We start from the raw sequence: 17578 nt of genomic DNA, 5'->3' as shown, positions 1-17578 counted from the left end.
TATAGATTTCTTGCAGGCAGAGGGGACTTCCCTCCCATCAGTCTGGGTTGGATTTCAACATGGATCTTACAGGGGACAGGTCAGTGTGCTGTTTCCAACTCTGTCCTGTATTGACAACAGGAAACTGCAGTTCTACTTGACCGCAGCATTGTGGGGAAGGTTTTTTTTTATTCATTCATGGGATGTGGGCGTCGCTGGCAAGGCCAGCATTTATTGCCCATCTCTAATTGCCCTTGAGAAGGTGGTAGTGAGCTGTCTTCTTGAACCGCTGCAGTCCGTGTGGTGACGGTTCTCCCACAGTGCTGTTAGGAAAGGAGTTCCAGGATTTTGACCCAGTGACGATGAAGGAACAGCAATATATTTCCAAGTTGGGATGGTGTGTGGCTTGGAGGGGAATGTGCAGGTGGTGGTGTTCCCATGTGCCCGCTGCTCTTGTCCTTCTAGGTGGTAGAGGTCGTGGGTTTGGGAGGTGCTGTCGAAGAAGCCTTGGCGAGTTGTTGCAGTGCATCCTGTGGATGGTACACATTGCAGCCACAGTGCGCTAGTGGTGAAGGGAGTGACTATTTAGGATGGTGGATGGGGTGCCAATCAAGCGGGCTGCTTTGTCCTGGATGGTGTCGAGCTTCTTGAGTGCTGTTGGAGCTGCACTCATCCAAGCAAGTGGAGAGTATTCCATCACACTCCTGATATGTGCCTTGTAGATGGTGGAAAGGCTTTGGGGAGTCAGGAGGTGAGTCACTTGCTGCAGAATACCCAGCCTCTGACCTGCTCTTGTAGCCCCAGTATTTATATGACTGGTCCAGTTAAGTTTCTGGTCAACGGTGACCCCCAGGATGTTGATGGTGGGGGATTCGGCGATGGTAATGCCGTTGAATGCAAGGGGAGGTGGTTAGACTCTGTCATGTTGGAGATGGTCATTGCCTGGCACTTGTCTGGCACGAATGTTACTTGCCACTTATCAGCCCCAAAATAAAATCACAATGCATGTAGCTACTTAACCCCACTGTTTAAATCTAGTGAAACTGAATAATTCCCAGTACGTCGTGGTAAAAATAAATTACTGACCTACTTGTTGAAAGAGAGCTATCAGGCAGATAATAGCAGTAGGAGATCCCACTTCTATCAGTCTTACACAAAGAGGCAGATAATTACTGATCGGAATAGAAACTTGTGCACCTAAGGCCTGAGTTATCAATGTAGTCAGTAACAACAGAGATAGGGTTGGATACTGTACCATGGATACTACCCGACCCATTTAATCTCCTGAACAAAGGACTGCAGAGAATTTCTCTTCCCTTCCTAAAAGTAAATTGAAAGTAACATCGGAATCTCTGTCTAACCCTACAGCCTGCATCCTGTCCCACACTACGTCCTGCTTTTCTATCCCCCTTTACCAATCTCTATAGGCTCACCATCCCCCAATGCAGCAAATCAAAAATGTTTGTCTTTATGTACAAATCTCTCCAAGGCCTTGCCCCTCCTCGCCTCTGCAACTTCCTCCAGCTCCACCTCACAGTATGCATCCTCCACTCTTTTGACTCGGGCCTCCTTTTCATCCTCCGCTCGTTCCGCTGCAGCTTTGGATGCAGAGCCATCAGCAGCCTCAGCCCCACATTCTGGAACTTTCTCAATAAACTCCTCTGCCTTGATATTCTCTCCCTTCCTTCTGAAGCCTCCTCAAAACCTACCTCTTTGGTCACCTCCCCAGACCCATCTTCCTTCACTGTTTCCCTGCCTAAACCTCTCACCTCTCTCTTTTCCTTTTAAGGCTCTTCTTAAAACCATATCACCCGTCCTTAATATCTACTTCTTGGCTTCGAGTCCATTTTTTCCTTACACCTCTGAAGTGCCTAGGATTTTTTTTATCTCTACATTAAAGGCTGTATATAAATGCAAGTTGTTGGAGCTTGAAGTCCGTTTGTCGTCCCTGTGACTCATTTTGGCTGTTCTAATATGTTAAAAGTACTATAAGGATGCATGTTGTTGCTGTTGCTGCATTATATATCTTAGACCAGTTGTCATCCTTTGCATGAGAATTCTATGACTAAGCAGTTCAGGGACCATCACAGTATTCAATTATATCTTTCTGTACTTAACCATATACTCCTAAATCCAGGACCTCACCAGGTTTCCCAAAGGCTACATATGTATCTTTACGATATGGTGCACTTGTGATGATACGAATGTTGAATTGTCTGGATAAAGCGCCTTTCCACAGAATGCTCCTTATCTCCTTTCTCATAATATTCCCACTGGCCCCAATTTTACCCCTATTCTACTGCAGGTGCTGACTCATGCTTGGCTAAGGTCCCATAGACGTTGTCTAAACTCTGATAATTGAACCAAGTGGCCATTCTTAATGAATTGCGTGTCTGCAACCTACTTTGACTCTTGGTGGGGTTACAGGGAAGCCAATCCTCACTTGACGTTCACAACTACCTTTCCCAACAATGGATGCCAGTGAGGACTGGGAACTATGGCTGATATCTTTGATATGTATTTGCTTCCCTAGCCCAGGATGATGATGTGAATTGTCCTTACTGCTGACCTGGCTAAGATCATCCAAATCAGCACAGAGACATTAATTAAAAAAAAACTATTGAATAGAAGCACAAAATAAACCAGCCAAGTATAGGGGAGAACATTAACAATGCATTACTTATTGACAGTAAATGCTTTGTAGAAAAAGCATCCAGTGGAACATGCTCTCTCACAAAGTCAATACTATAAAACTCAGTAATAACGTCACGATTAGTGCAGTAGGTATTATTTTATGGCACTAAAATGCATATAGAAGTTTTACGGCTTTTATCTTTAAGACCTCTCTATTTGGTTTGTAAAACTGTAGCTATAAACCTTGTTTACTTACACCAGTTGGAATCTGATGATTTCTTCCCACTGACTCATTTTTGTGCTAATATTGCTTTCCATTGTAACCGGTAGTAGTTGGCAGCTAGAGGTACGAGAATGATTGTGGATCAAATGTTTTTAACACTGGTGCTAAACAATGGCCAACAACATAAGAGCAATGTTCTGTGGAGTATTTGGTGATTTTTGTCTATTGTTATCCCTATAGTCTCTACTCCACTTCCCTGCTTCTACCATTCTAGATAATGATGTCAGTTAATTTATATAAATCATTATTTCTGGGTTATTGTAACACACTAGCCTAGATTTTTCCAGTATAGGGGCAGTTTAGATTCATATGGCAAGTGGTGGGTTTTAAGCAGACTCAAATGGCAGTGTGCTGGTTTCTCCATAAGAAATTTGTGAAGAGGTTGGTCCCTTGCGCCACTCCTGACACCACCCCCATACATCAGCATTGCAGCACGCCTGCAGGAGGTAGCGCCAAGCATCAACGCTGTAGCTGACCATTACTGTCACTGAATGTGCCAGCCCTGTACTGCATGGTAGCTGTAGGGATCCTTGATACAGCTCTGCATCTGGCTCTCTGATGATCCAAGCCCAGTGACCACTGTTCCCCAGTGGTTGTTGCCAGGCAGGTATGTCAAGGCTTGTAGATATGGTGGCATCTTGGTGAGTGTGGGTGCAGCTAGTCAGTGTACAGTGCCTGTTGGTCACCCTGGCACACCTTCCATGTAGTGCCACAGGAAGCATGACTTACTGTGTTTGAGGTAGGAAGCACCTACACTATGGTTAGTCAGACATTCACATATCTTATTGGTGCCATCAGTTCTGCTGTTTCTATTTTGGAAAGAGAAACCTCCACATTCACTAATTGTCTACCAAGGTGAAGTCTAGCCAATTCTGTTTGCATTTACAGGTGTGTTGGTCTGGGCAAAGAGCACCTCTTGTGCAGCCTGACCTGCCTGGCGGTCTTCTGTAGGTTCTCCTCTTCAAACATCTCAGATAGGGGGATACCAACGGGGAAACATTGCTGTAGTAATAGTACTTGGGGCAAAAAAAACTGAATGATTGGCACAAAGTCCAGAGCCTAAGTGCTAGTATGAGAAAGATAGCAGACACGGTCAATAATTACAAATTCAATGTTCCTGCTTGTGCCCTTTAAATCAGTTAGTGCCGCAGCTGATTTCCAGAGCATCCATTTCATGCGGGAGTCCTTTAGAAGCTATGACCTGCATACTCAAACAGTGGGAAATGGTGTCCTTTCCCTCAAGTGAATATTTAACTGAACTCCCCACCTGATTGAGGTGCATGCTAAACTCTGGTAGGCTGCTCTGTCTGAACTTTAGTTTGATTTCTGCCTAATTCTTATTTTTTTTCCTTGAGCTAAGTGTTGTGAATTCTGTTTATTAAACAGCCAAGAAAACCTGTGCAGCAACAGAATTTACCTGTGACAACGGTTACTGCATCTTGGAGAACTGGCGCTGTGACGGAGAAGAGGAGTGTATGGATGGATCGGATGAATCAGCTGCAATGTGCAGTAAGTCGCCTAGTTTGAAAGAGAGTATCCTGAATGGCCACTGAGGTAAACTGGGAAGGTCCTGTATCAAAGCACTGGAGTAAACGACCAGCTTAGAACCACTGTTTAGTGGAGGCTGAGCACCTGTTTAAAGGGGCATTTACTTTATTGAATTGCTGCATAATTCTAAATGTTTTAGTTATCTGTTCACTTAGCAATTAATCTCAGTAACCCCCTGCTTTTACACCTTAGAACTGCTGATTAGAGGTAGCCTGTGAGGAGATATTTTGTGTAGAACGCCCTCTCATGACATCCTGAAATTCCATACAATGATATTACGAATGGGGGCAGTGGCCCATGAGTAGTGCTCCCGATTGGTGTTGTCACTGGAGGGGAATCCTGAATAAGGCAGACCTTGTGTTTATTTCAGAGTTCTGATCCATCGTGCATAAAAGTGAGTAAAATTCAGGAGAATAACAAAGAATAATTTACAGCAATAGTGTCTATAGAGGGACAGCCATTTACATTGATATAAATATTGCCTTTTAACAATTAGATCAGGAGTTTATACAGATTAACCAAATACCCAAAACAATTACTGGTCCATTTGAAAATTCCTTCCCTCCACCATTCCCAATTTCCCGCTTATCTCCTGAAGGTACTGATTCATGTTAGGATGCTACCATCACTGTTCAACATACCGCATCCAAGTGGCTATTCTTCACGTGAGCTGGGACAGCGAATGTTGACTGCAGAGGGCATCACAGTTGAATCCTTTCCTGCCCTTACCCAGTGTCCACACTCATGCATTTCCTAGCAGGGGTTTGTGGACAGTGATCAGGAGCGGAAACTCTGGCTGCATTTTTTTCTTTTACTCTCTGGCTCCACGTTTGGCTATACAGTGCTGCCTTGGATGGGATCAGCTAACTCCGTACAGACCAGGGATCGAAACTGGGACCTTCCTGGTCCGTATGATTCAATTCTACGCCTGGCTGTGCATTTCCTAACTGAACTATCAAGGGGAGCCCAAGCTTGTTAATTTTAAATAACCAATTTTCCTTTCAGTGACCCATAACAGGAATAATAGAAAATACAGTTTGGGCCAAAAATCTCTTACACAGTTCTGGAATTTGGTGACTTCCTTTCCTATTCCCACTAAAGAGGAGAGAGCTTTATACAAGTATGTCTCTAATACTGCAGTGTAATGACCATGCTTTTCACAGCATGGTATCAGCTGGACCCAAAGCATTGAGTGAGGAAAAGCCATTGATCCCACCAAGATACTCTGTCCCTTTATTTAATTCCATGGCGGATAGTTCTCCATAAACACTCCACGGTCCCAAAAGGTTATCTAATAAAACCCTAGAATACTCATCCATTCTCAACCTGACCTGCTGTCCTCCACAGTCATTTCACCTCCCTCCCCCAGTACAGGAAGATTTGGAATATTTGATCTCAATCCCATTTCCAGCCAGTTATTTGTCCAGTAAATTACCTCAGCCATAACTACTTTGGCTACGAATTTGCCCCACGTCGCCATTACTGTGCGTGGGGAGGGGGAACAAATTTGTTTGGATCTCCAGTCTTGCTTGAGGCTTGTTAATTTTAAACTCGTAGGCTCATGCTCTGTAATGTGCTTTCCTGTAACATGTGCTTTTTGTCACAATTTGCAAGCTGTGGATGCAGTCCTGTCTGTGAACAAATCAGCAGTATTTGTAACGCATGACGGGGCCGGGGAAGGGCAGAGCCTCCATCACAGTGTGGAATGTTGGCACCCTGTGACAATCTCAGCAATCGCCTGCTGTTTCTGCAAAATAAAACATTCAGCAATTTACCCCAGCAAACGTTTGAACTGATGGCGTGCAATCTTTCGCAGACGATATGCTGAAATATTTGCAGGAGAAAAAAACGTGACAAATTTGTAGAAGCTTATATATTGAATACTTGGGTGGATGGTAAGCCTTTCTTTGCTAAGTAATTAAAACTACTGTGATATGGTATTGTACCCTCTGTGATTTAAATAATAAAGCAAATGTACTTTTGATTTGTGTGCACATTACTTCCCACAGAAGGCTTGCAAAAGAATTGATTGATGTGCTTTTTTTCAACATTGTCTGGGTACATTGCAGTTAAATGTTCTGTAACTTCAGTTCGGTTATTGGAGCTTTTAAAGTCTTTTTCCAGTTTTCTCCTCTCCTGAAGACACTGACTCACATTTCCATGGACACCAGCTGCTCTCCTGTATCCTCACCCAAGTGGCCATTTTTCATGTTTGAGCCTAGACAGCTATTCAGTATAAAAGCTGAGTCTAATCCCGTTCTTGACTATCTATACACTTTCCAGGAGGGGCAATTGAATCTTGGTGGGGGGTGTAACCTGGCTGATTATCTTCCTTCTCCCTACCCTCTCTACCAAGGACATGATGTGGAGATGCCGGTGATGGACTGGGGTTGACAATTGTAAACAATTTTACAACACCAAGTTATAGTCCAGCAATTTTATTTTAAATTCACAAGCTTTCGGAGATTTCCTCCTTCCTCAGGCAAATGTTTCAAGAGCTCCTTGAAGCCTACGCATTTATACATATAGAACAATACATGGTGTTTACAGACTGCCCCTGCAACTGCCCGTTGCCAAGGCAATCACCGTGTTCAGACAGAGAGGTGTCACCTGCAGAACCCCCGAATACACATTCAACAAAAAAACAAACAGGGGAAAAAAAACAGAGAAAAAAAAACAGAGAGAGGCAGAAACATCCGGAAGGCAGAGAGAGCCAGCAAATGACCCATTATATTAAAAACAGATAACATTTGTTCGCTGGTGGGGTAACGTGTAGCGTGACATGAACCCAAGATCCCGGTTGAGGCCGTCCTCATGGGTGCGGAACTTGGCTATCAATTTCTGCTCGACGATTTTGCGTTGTCGTGTGTCTCGAAGGCCGCCTTGGAGTACGCTTACCCGAAGGTCGGTGGATGAATGTCCATGACTGCTGAAGTGTTCCCCGACTGGGAGGGAACCCTCCTGTTTGGCAATTGTTGCGCGGTGTCCGTTCATCCGTTGTCGCAGCGTCTGCATGGTCTCGCCAATGTACCATGCTCTGGGGCATCCTTTCCTGCAACGTATGAGGTAGACAACGTTGGCCGAGTCACAGGAGTATGAACCATGCACCTGGTGGGTGGTGTCCTCTCGTGTGATGGTGGTATCTGTGTCGATGATCTGGCATGTCTTGCAGAGGTTACCGTGGCAGGGTTGTGTGGCGTCGTGGACGCTGTTCTCTTGAAAGCTAGGTAGTTTGCTGCGAACGATGGTCTGTTTGAGGTTGGGTGGCTGTTTAAAGGCGAGTAGTGGAGGTGTGGGGATGGCCATAGCGAGGTGTTTGTCCTCATTGATGACATGTTGAAGGCTGCGGAGAACATGGCGTAGTTTCTCCGCTCCGGGGAAGTACTGGACGACAAAGGGTACTCTGTTGGTTGCGTCCCGTGTTAGTCTCCTGAGGAGGTCTATGCGATTTTTTGCTGTGGCCCGTCGGAACTGTCGATCGATGAGTCGAGCGTCATATCCCGTTCTTACTAGGGCGTCTTTCAGCGTCTGTAGGTGTCCATCGCGTTCCTCCTCGTCTGAGCAGACCCTGTGTATTCGCAGGGCCTGTCCATAGGGGATGGCCTCTTTGACGTGGTTAGGGTGGAAGCTGGAAAAGTGGAGCATCGTGAGGTTGTCCGTGGGCTTGCGGTAGAGTGAGGTGCTGAGGTGCCCGTCTTTGATGGAGATTCGTGTGTCCAAGAAAGAAACTGATTCTGAGGAGTATCCCCCACGATGACGGCATCGCTGCGACAGCATCAATACTCAACACCAACAACAGCCAATCTCCGGAAGCCATCCTACAACTCATCCGCTTCATCCTGGATCACAATGTCTTCACCTTCGATAACCAGTTCTTTACCCAAACACACGGAACAGCCATGGGGACCAAATTCGCACCCCAATACGCCAACATTTTCATGCACAAGTTCGAGCAGGACTTCTTCACTGCACAAGACCTCCAACCAACACTATACACCAGATACATCGACGACATTTTCTTTCTATGGACCCACGGCAAGGAATCACTAAAGAGACTACACGATAACATCAACAAGTTCCATCCCACCATCAAGCTCACCATGGACTACTCCTCAGAATCAGTTTCTTTCTTGGACACACGAATCTCCATCAAAGACGGGCACCTCAGCACCTCACTCTACCGCAAGCCCACGGACAACCTCACGATGCTCCACTTTTCCAGCTTCCACCCTAACCACGTCAAAGAGGCCATCCCCTATGGACAGGCCCTGCGAATACACAGGGTCTGCTCAGACGAGGAGGAACGCGATGGACACCTACAGACGCTGAAAGACGCCCTAGTAAGAACGGGATATGACGCTCGACTCATCGATCGACAGTTCCGACGGGCCACAGCAAAAAATCGCATAGACCTCCTCAGGAGACTAACACGGGACGCAACCAACAGAGTACCCTTTGTCGTCCAGTACTTCCCCGGAGCGGAGAAACTACGCCATGTTCTCCGCAGCCTTCAACATGTCATCAATGAGGACAAACACCTCGCTATGGCCATCCCCACACCTCCACTACTCGCCTTTAAACAGCCACCCAACCTCAAACAGACCATCGTTCGCAGCAAACTACCTAGCTTTCAAGAGAACAGCGTCCACGACGCCACACAACCCTGCCACGGTAACCTCTGCAAGACATGCCAGATCATCGACACAGATACCACCATCACACGAGAGGACACCACCCACCAGGTGCATGGTTCATACTCCTGTGACTCGGCCAACGTTGTCTACCTCATACGTTGCAGGAAAGGATGCCCCAGAGCATGGTACATTGGCGAGACCATGCAGACGCTGCGACAACGGATGAACGGACACTGCGCAACAATCGCCAAACAGGAGGGTTCCCTCCCAGTCGGGGAACACTTCAGCAGTCATGGACATTCATCCACCGACCTTCGGGTAAGCGTACTCCAAGGCGGCCTTCGAGACACACGACAACGCAAAATCGTCGAGCAGAAATTGATAGCCAAGTTCCGCACCCATGAGGACGGCCTCAACCGGGATCTTGGGTTCATGTCACGCTACACGTTACCCCACCAGCGAACAAATGTTATCTGTTTTTAATATAATGGGTCATTTGCTGGCTCTCTCTGCCTTCCGGATGTTTCTGCCTCTCTCTTTTTTTTTCTCTGTTTTTTTTCCCTGTTTGTTTTTTTGTTGAATGTGTATTCGGGGGTTCTGCAGGTGACACCTCTCTGTCTGAACACGGTGATTGCCTTGGCAACGGGCAGTTGCAGGGGCAGTCTGTAAACACCATGTATTGTTCTATATGTATAAATGCGTAGGCTTCAAGGAGCTCTTGAAACATTTGCCTGAGGAAGGAGGAAATCTCCGAAAGCTTGTGAATTTAAAATAAAATTGCTGGACTATAACTTGGTGTTGTAAAATTGTTTACAATTACCAAGGACAGGGACGCTCAGATTAACTATAGTGCCTACTGCTGTCCTGCTTGAGATCAGCTAACTCAGCACAAACTGGGGATCAAACCTGAGATATTCCTGGTCTCTACTGCTCCGTACTGTACTGAATAATGCATTTAGCAACTGTGCTATTAGGTGAAAGCAGTGGTAGGAGCTTTAACTAAACAAGTCTAAGATGTAAAGTGCTGAGGCTGTTCCGATGTGAATGTACTTTTAACATTTGAATCTGCTTTACTTGGAGATGAAATGCTCTGACTTCTGTTGCCAGTCAAGGTCGGAGCGGTACCAGATTCTTCTTCCCCATTCCCATCGCCAGCCCGTTTTGGTTAGCCAATGGAAAGGCACTGTTTTGTTGCAAGTAATTGACTTGTAGCCCAGATTATCCGATGAGCTGTTTAAGAGGCAATTTTTTATTTTTAACAAACTTTTTGAGGCCTTCAATTTAAATCACTTGGTCGCACAATTACTTCCAGGAATAGTTTGAGCTCCCTCACTGGAGCATTCATTACACAAACTCCTGCAATTTGAGGTGGCAGGGCAGGGGAGTGGGGGCAAGCCCTGCCCAGGCCCCCCACCCCGTAGCCAACAACTTACTCCAGCCCCTTTCACAATGCTGCCCAAGGATATCCAGCCTTTCAACTCGTATATTTAATGCACATATGTAAGATTTTGATCAAAATCATGTGAACATAATGTAACCTGACAGATTGGCCTCAGTTATGATGTGAGATCGCAGACTCACTGTTTAGACACCTGCGTGCTTAAGCTATGTTTGATTTTTTTTTTCTTCTTCTGCTTGCAAAGCGATTAAATAAATGGTCAGTCTTCACCGTTGCAGTTCTTTATGTGGGTGAGTTTTCAATCTGAGCTGGCCTGTCCAATGGCAATGCACTGCATTAGCACGAAGCAGGATGAGAAGGAAGTCACTGTTGCATGCGTGCCGACCAGCAACTTGGAATCCGCTCTGGAAACAGATGGTCCTTCGGTTGATTTTGGAGCACTATGGGGAGTTGCCTTTTTCTGAATGTCTCTACACCTAAATTGTTCATCCACAGCCCCTGCTGTGTGCTAGTAAACCCACCCAGTGAGTGCAGTCGACTCAAATAACAATCATGATCTCCACTCAATCTTGTGATCCTGCTCTCTTCTCTTCCCACCCCCGCTGGCCCCCCCCAGGAAAGTTGAAGGTCGGTGTTGGGGGGGGGGGGGGGGGGGGTTGCAGTGCTTTACTGCTGAGCTTCCTTCGACCTGTGTGTCTAAGAGCTGTGATGTGGAGATGCCGGTGATGGACTGGGGTGGACAAATGTAAGGAATCTTACAACACCAGGTTATAGTCCAACAGTTTTATTAAAAATCACAAGCTTTCGGAGGCTTTCTCCCTCTCACCTGACGAAGGAGGAAGCCTCCGAAAGCTTGTGATTTTAAATAAAGCTGTTGGACTATAACCTGGTGTTGTAAGACTCCTTACATTCAACCTGTGTGTCTAAGAGCTAGGCAAAGAAGTATTAAACTGATTTGTAGACTTGATAGCAATTTACTTTTCTTTGATAATGCGAAGCAATAATAAATGAGCTAGACTCACTTATCACAATGCCAGCTTGCCAGAAATCAGGTAGTTTGTTTACTTTTTCCATTGAAAAGGTTCATGAATAAAATAATCTGATAAAGCTCAGTGGTGAGAGCAAGGTGATTCCAATGCTGAGCTTCCTGATTGATTTTTTTCCCCCCCTTGTCTGCTGTCTGCAAAATAAAATCACTAAGTGGGATCATCCTTAGAGGAGTGCAGGGAAGCATCACATCCAAAAAGATTATACAATAGTAAAAATTAAATGACTTGAAATTACGCTATAAAGATATGCACTGTAAATTGCTACCAAGTGCACTGCTGTCCTGTGCACTGGTGTCTCTTGCTCTCCTCCTTTGGAGAGCTATCCTTAACTTCTGTCTCTCTCCTTTCCTTGGAGGAGCTATGTTGTGTCTCACTTTCCTCCCTCAGGGAGCTTTCTTTACACTGACTGATGCCTCTCAGTTCCTCTCAAAGGGAGCTGTCAGAACATTGACTGCTTTCTCTTGGTCCTTCTCGCTCAACGTATCTGTACACTGTACTGCATCCCTCCCCAGGGAGCGATCTGGCTACTGACTGGTGTCCCTTATACCTCTTTCATGCATTTTATAGTTTAAAACCGTGGGCGAGAGGCAGCCTCAGAGGATTTACCTGGAGCCATACAAACTAAGCCAAAGTAAACTATGGGAATCTACCAAAGAAGGTGGCCCGCAGCATGAAGTGCTTGTCACCATTTATCTGTTGTTTAAACCACCTTTAGATACAAATTGGCAAATCGGCTTGAAAACTTTGTATTGCATCACACATTCTTGATAAATGTAAGTTGTTACTTCAGTGGCATTATCTGTGGTCCAGCTGAGTGTCAGTGACCATCCGGAAACATTTTTAATAAACAGTTCAATGGCAAAATTTATGGAAGACTGCACAACAGGTTCCTCCAAACCTGTGGAATAATCTCCACTAGAGGTTACCACCCACCTGTGACTCTCTAACTATCTGCAGTGAAAACAGGGAAGAAACACTGCTCCCTCGTACTGTCTTACACACTCTGCTCTTCAAAGTGTGGAAATCAAGGCTCATTGCTCCTACTTAAACTCACTCTTTTTTTGAGACTTCAAAACTGAGGAGCTTCTTACCTCCCTCACTCTTCTCTTTCCCCCTACAATCTTAGTTTTTAAATCCTAAGCTTGGCACCCCCTAATCACTGGCTTCCTGATTTATCTTGTTTTCTGTTCTACTCTTCAGCCTTGGTTGTGTCCTGCACCATAGGCCTTAACCCTTCATTTAAAATCTCTCATTTAAAAAAAATATACATTGCAGCATAATATGCAGTGTAGTGACTGAACAAGGCGATTTAGGCTGATACAAAACCTTACCTTAGAGGGTTTGTAAGTCCTTTAGACCCAAAAGAAGCCAGACTGAAAAAGCTAAACTGCAGAATTGCTCACTTTTGGAGCAAATGCACTCAGATTCTTTTCTTTCCCGTGTGGTACAGATAAATTTACGTGCCCACCTGACATGTTTGGCTGTCCCAGTAACAGATGCATCCCAATGTCGTGGCAGTGCGATGGTGAGAAGGACTGTGAAAATGGAACCGACGAGTTGAATTGTGCAGCTGGTGAGTGTGTGAACTTTGTTCTTGTGAATTTTGGTTATGGCTCTAACCCTAACCCTTGCTTAATTAAAGAAAACCCTCCGGTTTCCCCCAGTGTTCAGCAGAGAAATAAACAACCATGTGTGGCACTGAGCCATACAGACCAGAAGATTCTATGTTCCGTCCCAGTCAGTGCTGAGTTAATCCATCTAAACAGAGGAGACCTGCAGTTCAGCTAACTCTTGTGCTAGGGAGTGGGTTAATAACCCTGGGTTCCTGCTCCCGATCATTAACCAATGACTCCAGTTGGACAGTGAGCATGTGTCGATGTCTGGTGAGGACATGATCAGTTTTGACTGGGATGCACTTGACGAACAAGATACAGGAGGGCAGCTGGCACCTGTGTAAGTATTGTCCCAGCAAGAGTCGGTACTTTTCTGGAGAACAGGAGGGGAAAAAAATAATTTAAAAAAAAAATAACCCATTGAGTCTCTGGTAACTGTGCATTTTTACAGCTAAGCATTTACCGACTTGGCTTTTTTACTGTCGCTGTTTTACCTCGGAGATGGTGTTTCTTGAGTAAAAGCAGGATGGCAGTAATCACAGGGAAAAGCTAATTTTCCCCCAAATCCCCCACGCTCTCCACACCCCAAGCAGCAGGAGGATATTAGAATTCCCATTTGAATGATTCACTGAAAGGAAGCAATTTGTAAAATTAATTATTTATGGCTAATTGACTTTCCCATGGGATTGTTGTGCCATTTTATATGTTCCACATAATCTCGCGCTCTCTTATATTTTTCCAAACTTCCTTCCTCACAGGCATGTCCTGAGTCGATCAGAAACCTGTAAACTGTCAGAATTGAGATGTGACTGCTCATGTACGGCTGATGGCAGTTGGGCACTGCCATTGGACTCAACCATCCTGGGTTAGGGAGGTGAAGAAATCAGCCATAGATCTCCACTGATCACCATCCGGGTCCCCCGCTGGAAAGTGCACATGCGGACCCCAAGTGAGGAGAGGATTAGGCTCAGCTGTGATGACCCAACAGTCGAATAGCCTGCCAACACTCACTGTCCAGGCTTTTACATGAATGCTGACCTGAGGGAGATACCTGACAGAGCCTGGGACCGCTGGGCTCATTCTCCAGCATCAGTCAGCGCATTCAGAAGAGGAGAGGAGAAATTTGGAAGGGGATGGGAGGGGATTAATTCTGGAAAGATTTCCTTTGTGTTGCATGCAAGACTTCACCAACGTGCTTGCTTATAATCGCTCTCTTTTCTCCCCTCCCCTCCCCCCCCCCAGATCAGAAGACCTGCCTAACCAATGAATACCAATGTGGCAATGATAAATGCATTGCCATGCTGTTTGTGTGCGATGGTGATGACGACTGTGGAGATGGCACTGAGGAGCAGCACTGCACTCCGCCCACCTGTGGACCCCATGAGTTCCAGTGCAACAACTCGATGTGCATCCCCGACCTGTGGGCCTGTGACAATGACCCAGACTGCACCGACGGCTCGGATGAGAGTGTGGAGAGATGCGGCCACGTGGCAGTACTCTCACCATCAGACTCCTGCTCAGCAAATGAGTTTCAGTGCAACAACGGCGAGTGCATCCACCTGAACTGGAAATGTGATGGAGACCCAGACTGCAAAGACAAATCGGACGAAACTGGCTGTCGTAAGTTGTTTTTCTTAGGGTGCAGAGCTTATCAAAATGTGCCTGCATCAGCTCAAAGCATCCTAAAGCTCTTTATGTAGCTTGCATCTGATGAGATGGGTGGGCTGTGAATTATTTTATTTTGTTGAATGGGAGCCCTCCCAATGGTTCAATGTGCAACAGAGCCATACAGACCATGAAAGTCCCAAGTTTAATCTCCTGGTCTGTACTGAGTTAGCTGCTCTCCATTAAAGTGATGTGGAGATGCCGGTGATGGACTGGGGTTGACATGGGGAACTAAGATTGGGCTTGGTAGCTCTGTCTTAGGGAGGGGAAAATCTCCCAGGATTGGTGCACCTGATCACTGTCCGTTGGCAACTAGTGGAAGTACATGTGTGTGGGTCTGGATTAGGCTGGACTGCATTGTCCCCTGTGATTGTAAAGCCTGCTGACACTCACTCACATGATTAGCAGCTGTTTGTATGAGGCAGTGGAAGGTGTCTGACACCTGTAGACTTAATCTCAGCAAGGACTCCATGCCTTCAGGAGAGGAATTGTAAACAATTTTACAACACCAAGTTATAGTCCAGCAATTTTATTTTAAATTCACAAGCTTTCGGAGATTTTCTCCTTCCTCAGGCAAATGTTTCAAGATCTCCTTGAAGCCTACGCATTTATACATATTGAACAATAATACATGGTGTTTACAGACTGCCCCTGCAACTGCCCGTTGCCAAGGCAATCACCGTGTTCAGACAGAGAGGTGTTACCTGCAGAACCTCCGAATACACATTCAACAAAAAAACAAACAGGGAAAAAAAACAGAGAAAAAAAAAACACAGAGAGAGGCAGAAACATCCGGAAGGCAGAGAGAGCCAGCAAATGACCCATTATATTAAAAACAGATAACATTTGTTCGCTGGTGGGGTAACGTGTAGCGTGACATGAACCCAAGATCCCGGTTGAGGCCGTCCTCATGGGTGCGGAACTTGGCTATCAATTTCTGCTCGACAATTTTGCGTTGTCGTGTGTCTCGAAGGCCGCCTTGGAGTACGCTTACCCGAAGGTCGGTGGATGAATGTCCATGACTGCTGAAGTGTTCCCCGACTGGGAGGGAACCCTCCTGTTTGGCGATTGTTGCGCGGTGTCCGTTCATCCGTTGTCGCAGCGTCTGCATGGTCTCGCCAATGTACCATGCTCTGGGGCATCCTTTCCTGCAACGTATGAGGTAGACAACGTTGGCTGAGTCACAGGAGTATGAACCATGCACCTGGTGGGTGGTGTCATCTCGTGTGATGGTGGTATCTGTGTCGATGATCTGGCATGTCTTGCAGAGGTTACCGTGGCAGGGTTGTGTGGCGTCGTGGACGCTGTTCTCTTGAAAGCTAGGTAGTTTGCTGCGAACGATGGTCTGTTTGAGGTTGGGTGGCTGTTTAAAGGCGAGTAGTGGAGGTGTGGGGATGGCCATAGCGAGGTGTTTGTCCTCATTGATGACATGTTGAAGGCTGCGGAGAACATGGCGTAGTTTCTCCGCTCCGGGGAAGTACTGGACGACAAAGGGTACTCTGTTGGTTGCGTCCCGTGTTAGTCTCCTGAGGAGGTCTATGCGATTTTTTGCTGTGGCCCGTCGGAACTGTCGATCGATGAGTCGAGCGTCATATCCCGTTCTTACTAGGGCGTCTTTCAGCGTCTGTAGGTGTCCATCGCGTTCCTCCTCGTCTGAGCAGACCCTGTGTATTCGCAGGGCCTGTCCATAGGGGATGGCCTCTTTGACGTGGTTAGGGTGGAAGCTGGAAAAGTGGAGCATCGTGAGGTTGTCCGTGGGCTTGCGGTAGAGTGAGGTGCTGAGGTGCCCGTCTTTGATGGAGATTCGTGTGTCCAAGAAAGAAACTGATTCTGAGGAGTAGTCCATGGTGAGCTTGATGGTGGGATGGAACTTGTTGATGTTATCGTGTAGTCTCTTTAGTGATTCCTTGCCGTGGGTCCATAGAAAGAAAATGTCGTCGATGTATCTGGTGTATAGTGTTGGTTGGAGGTCTTGTGCAGTGAAGAAGTCCTGCTCGAACTTGTGCATGAAAATGTTGGCGTATTGGGGTGCGAATTTGGTCCCCATGGCTGTTCCGTGTGTTTGGGTAAAGAACTGGTTATCGAAGGTGAAGACATTGTGATCCAGGATGAAGCGGATGAGTTGTAGGATGGCTTCCGGAGATTGGCTGTTGTTGGTGTTGAGTATTGATGCTGTCGCAGCGATGCCGTCATCGTGGGGGATACTGGTGTATAGTGCCGAGACGTCCATCGTGGTGAGAAGTGTTCCTGGTTCAACTGGTCCGTGGGTACTGAGTTTTTGTAGGAAGTCTGTAGTGTCACGACAGAAGCTGGGGGTTCCCTGTACGATGGGTTTCAGGATGCCCTCGATGTATCCAGAGAGGTTCTCACACAGGGTTCCGTTGCCTGATACGATGGGACGTCCGGGTGTGTTGGCTTTGTGTATCTTTGGGAGGCAGTAGAAGTCTCCCACGCGGGGATTACGTGGGATGAGAATGCGTAGGATGCTTTGAAGGTCTGGATCGAAGGTCTTGATCAGTTTGTTGAGCTGGTGGGTGTGTTCTTTGGTCGGATCTGCGGGTAACCGTCTGTAGTGTTCCTGGTTGTCCAGTTGTCGGTATGCTTCTTTGCAATAGTCTGTTCTGTTCTGTATGACTATGGCTCCTCCTTTGTCCGCTGGTTTGATGACGATGTTGCGGTTGGTCTTGAGAGCGTTGATGGCGTTGCGTTGTGCTCGGGTGACATTCTGGACTGTCTTCTGAGTGCGGCTGATGAATCTGGCATTGACGCATTTC

The 17578-nt window shown here is 46.4% G+C and overlaps 1 protein-coding gene across 3 annotated transcripts in view; it reads left to right on the top strand.

The window, feature by feature from the left end:
• lrp8 (low density lipoprotein receptor-related protein 8, apolipoprotein e receptor) overlaps positions 1-17578 on the top strand; it is an 82370-nt gene that overhangs the window by 38485 nt on the left and 26307 nt on the right. For 2 of the 3 annotated variants that reach the window (XM_067990539.1, XM_067990538.1), the window contains exons 3-5: positions 4283-4405; positions 12977-13099; positions 14382-14759. In XM_067990539.1, the coding sequence (XP_067846640.1) occupies positions 4283-4405; positions 12977-13099; positions 14382-14759 (624 nt within the window). The remainder of the gene's footprint in view (positions 1-4282; positions 4406-12976; positions 13100-14381; positions 14760-17578) is intronic. The other variant, XM_067990540.1, reaches the window with a different exon arrangement.

This window comes from Heptranchias perlo, chromosome 9, assembly GCF_035084215.1.
Source record: "Heptranchias perlo isolate sHepPer1 chromosome 9, sHepPer1.hap1, whole genome shotgun sequence".
In the NCBI taxonomy this organism is placed as follows: Eukaryota; Metazoa; Chordata; class Chondrichthyes; order Hexanchiformes; family Hexanchidae; genus Heptranchias; species Heptranchias perlo.
This window is presented reverse-complemented; position numbering and strand designations above follow the sequence as displayed.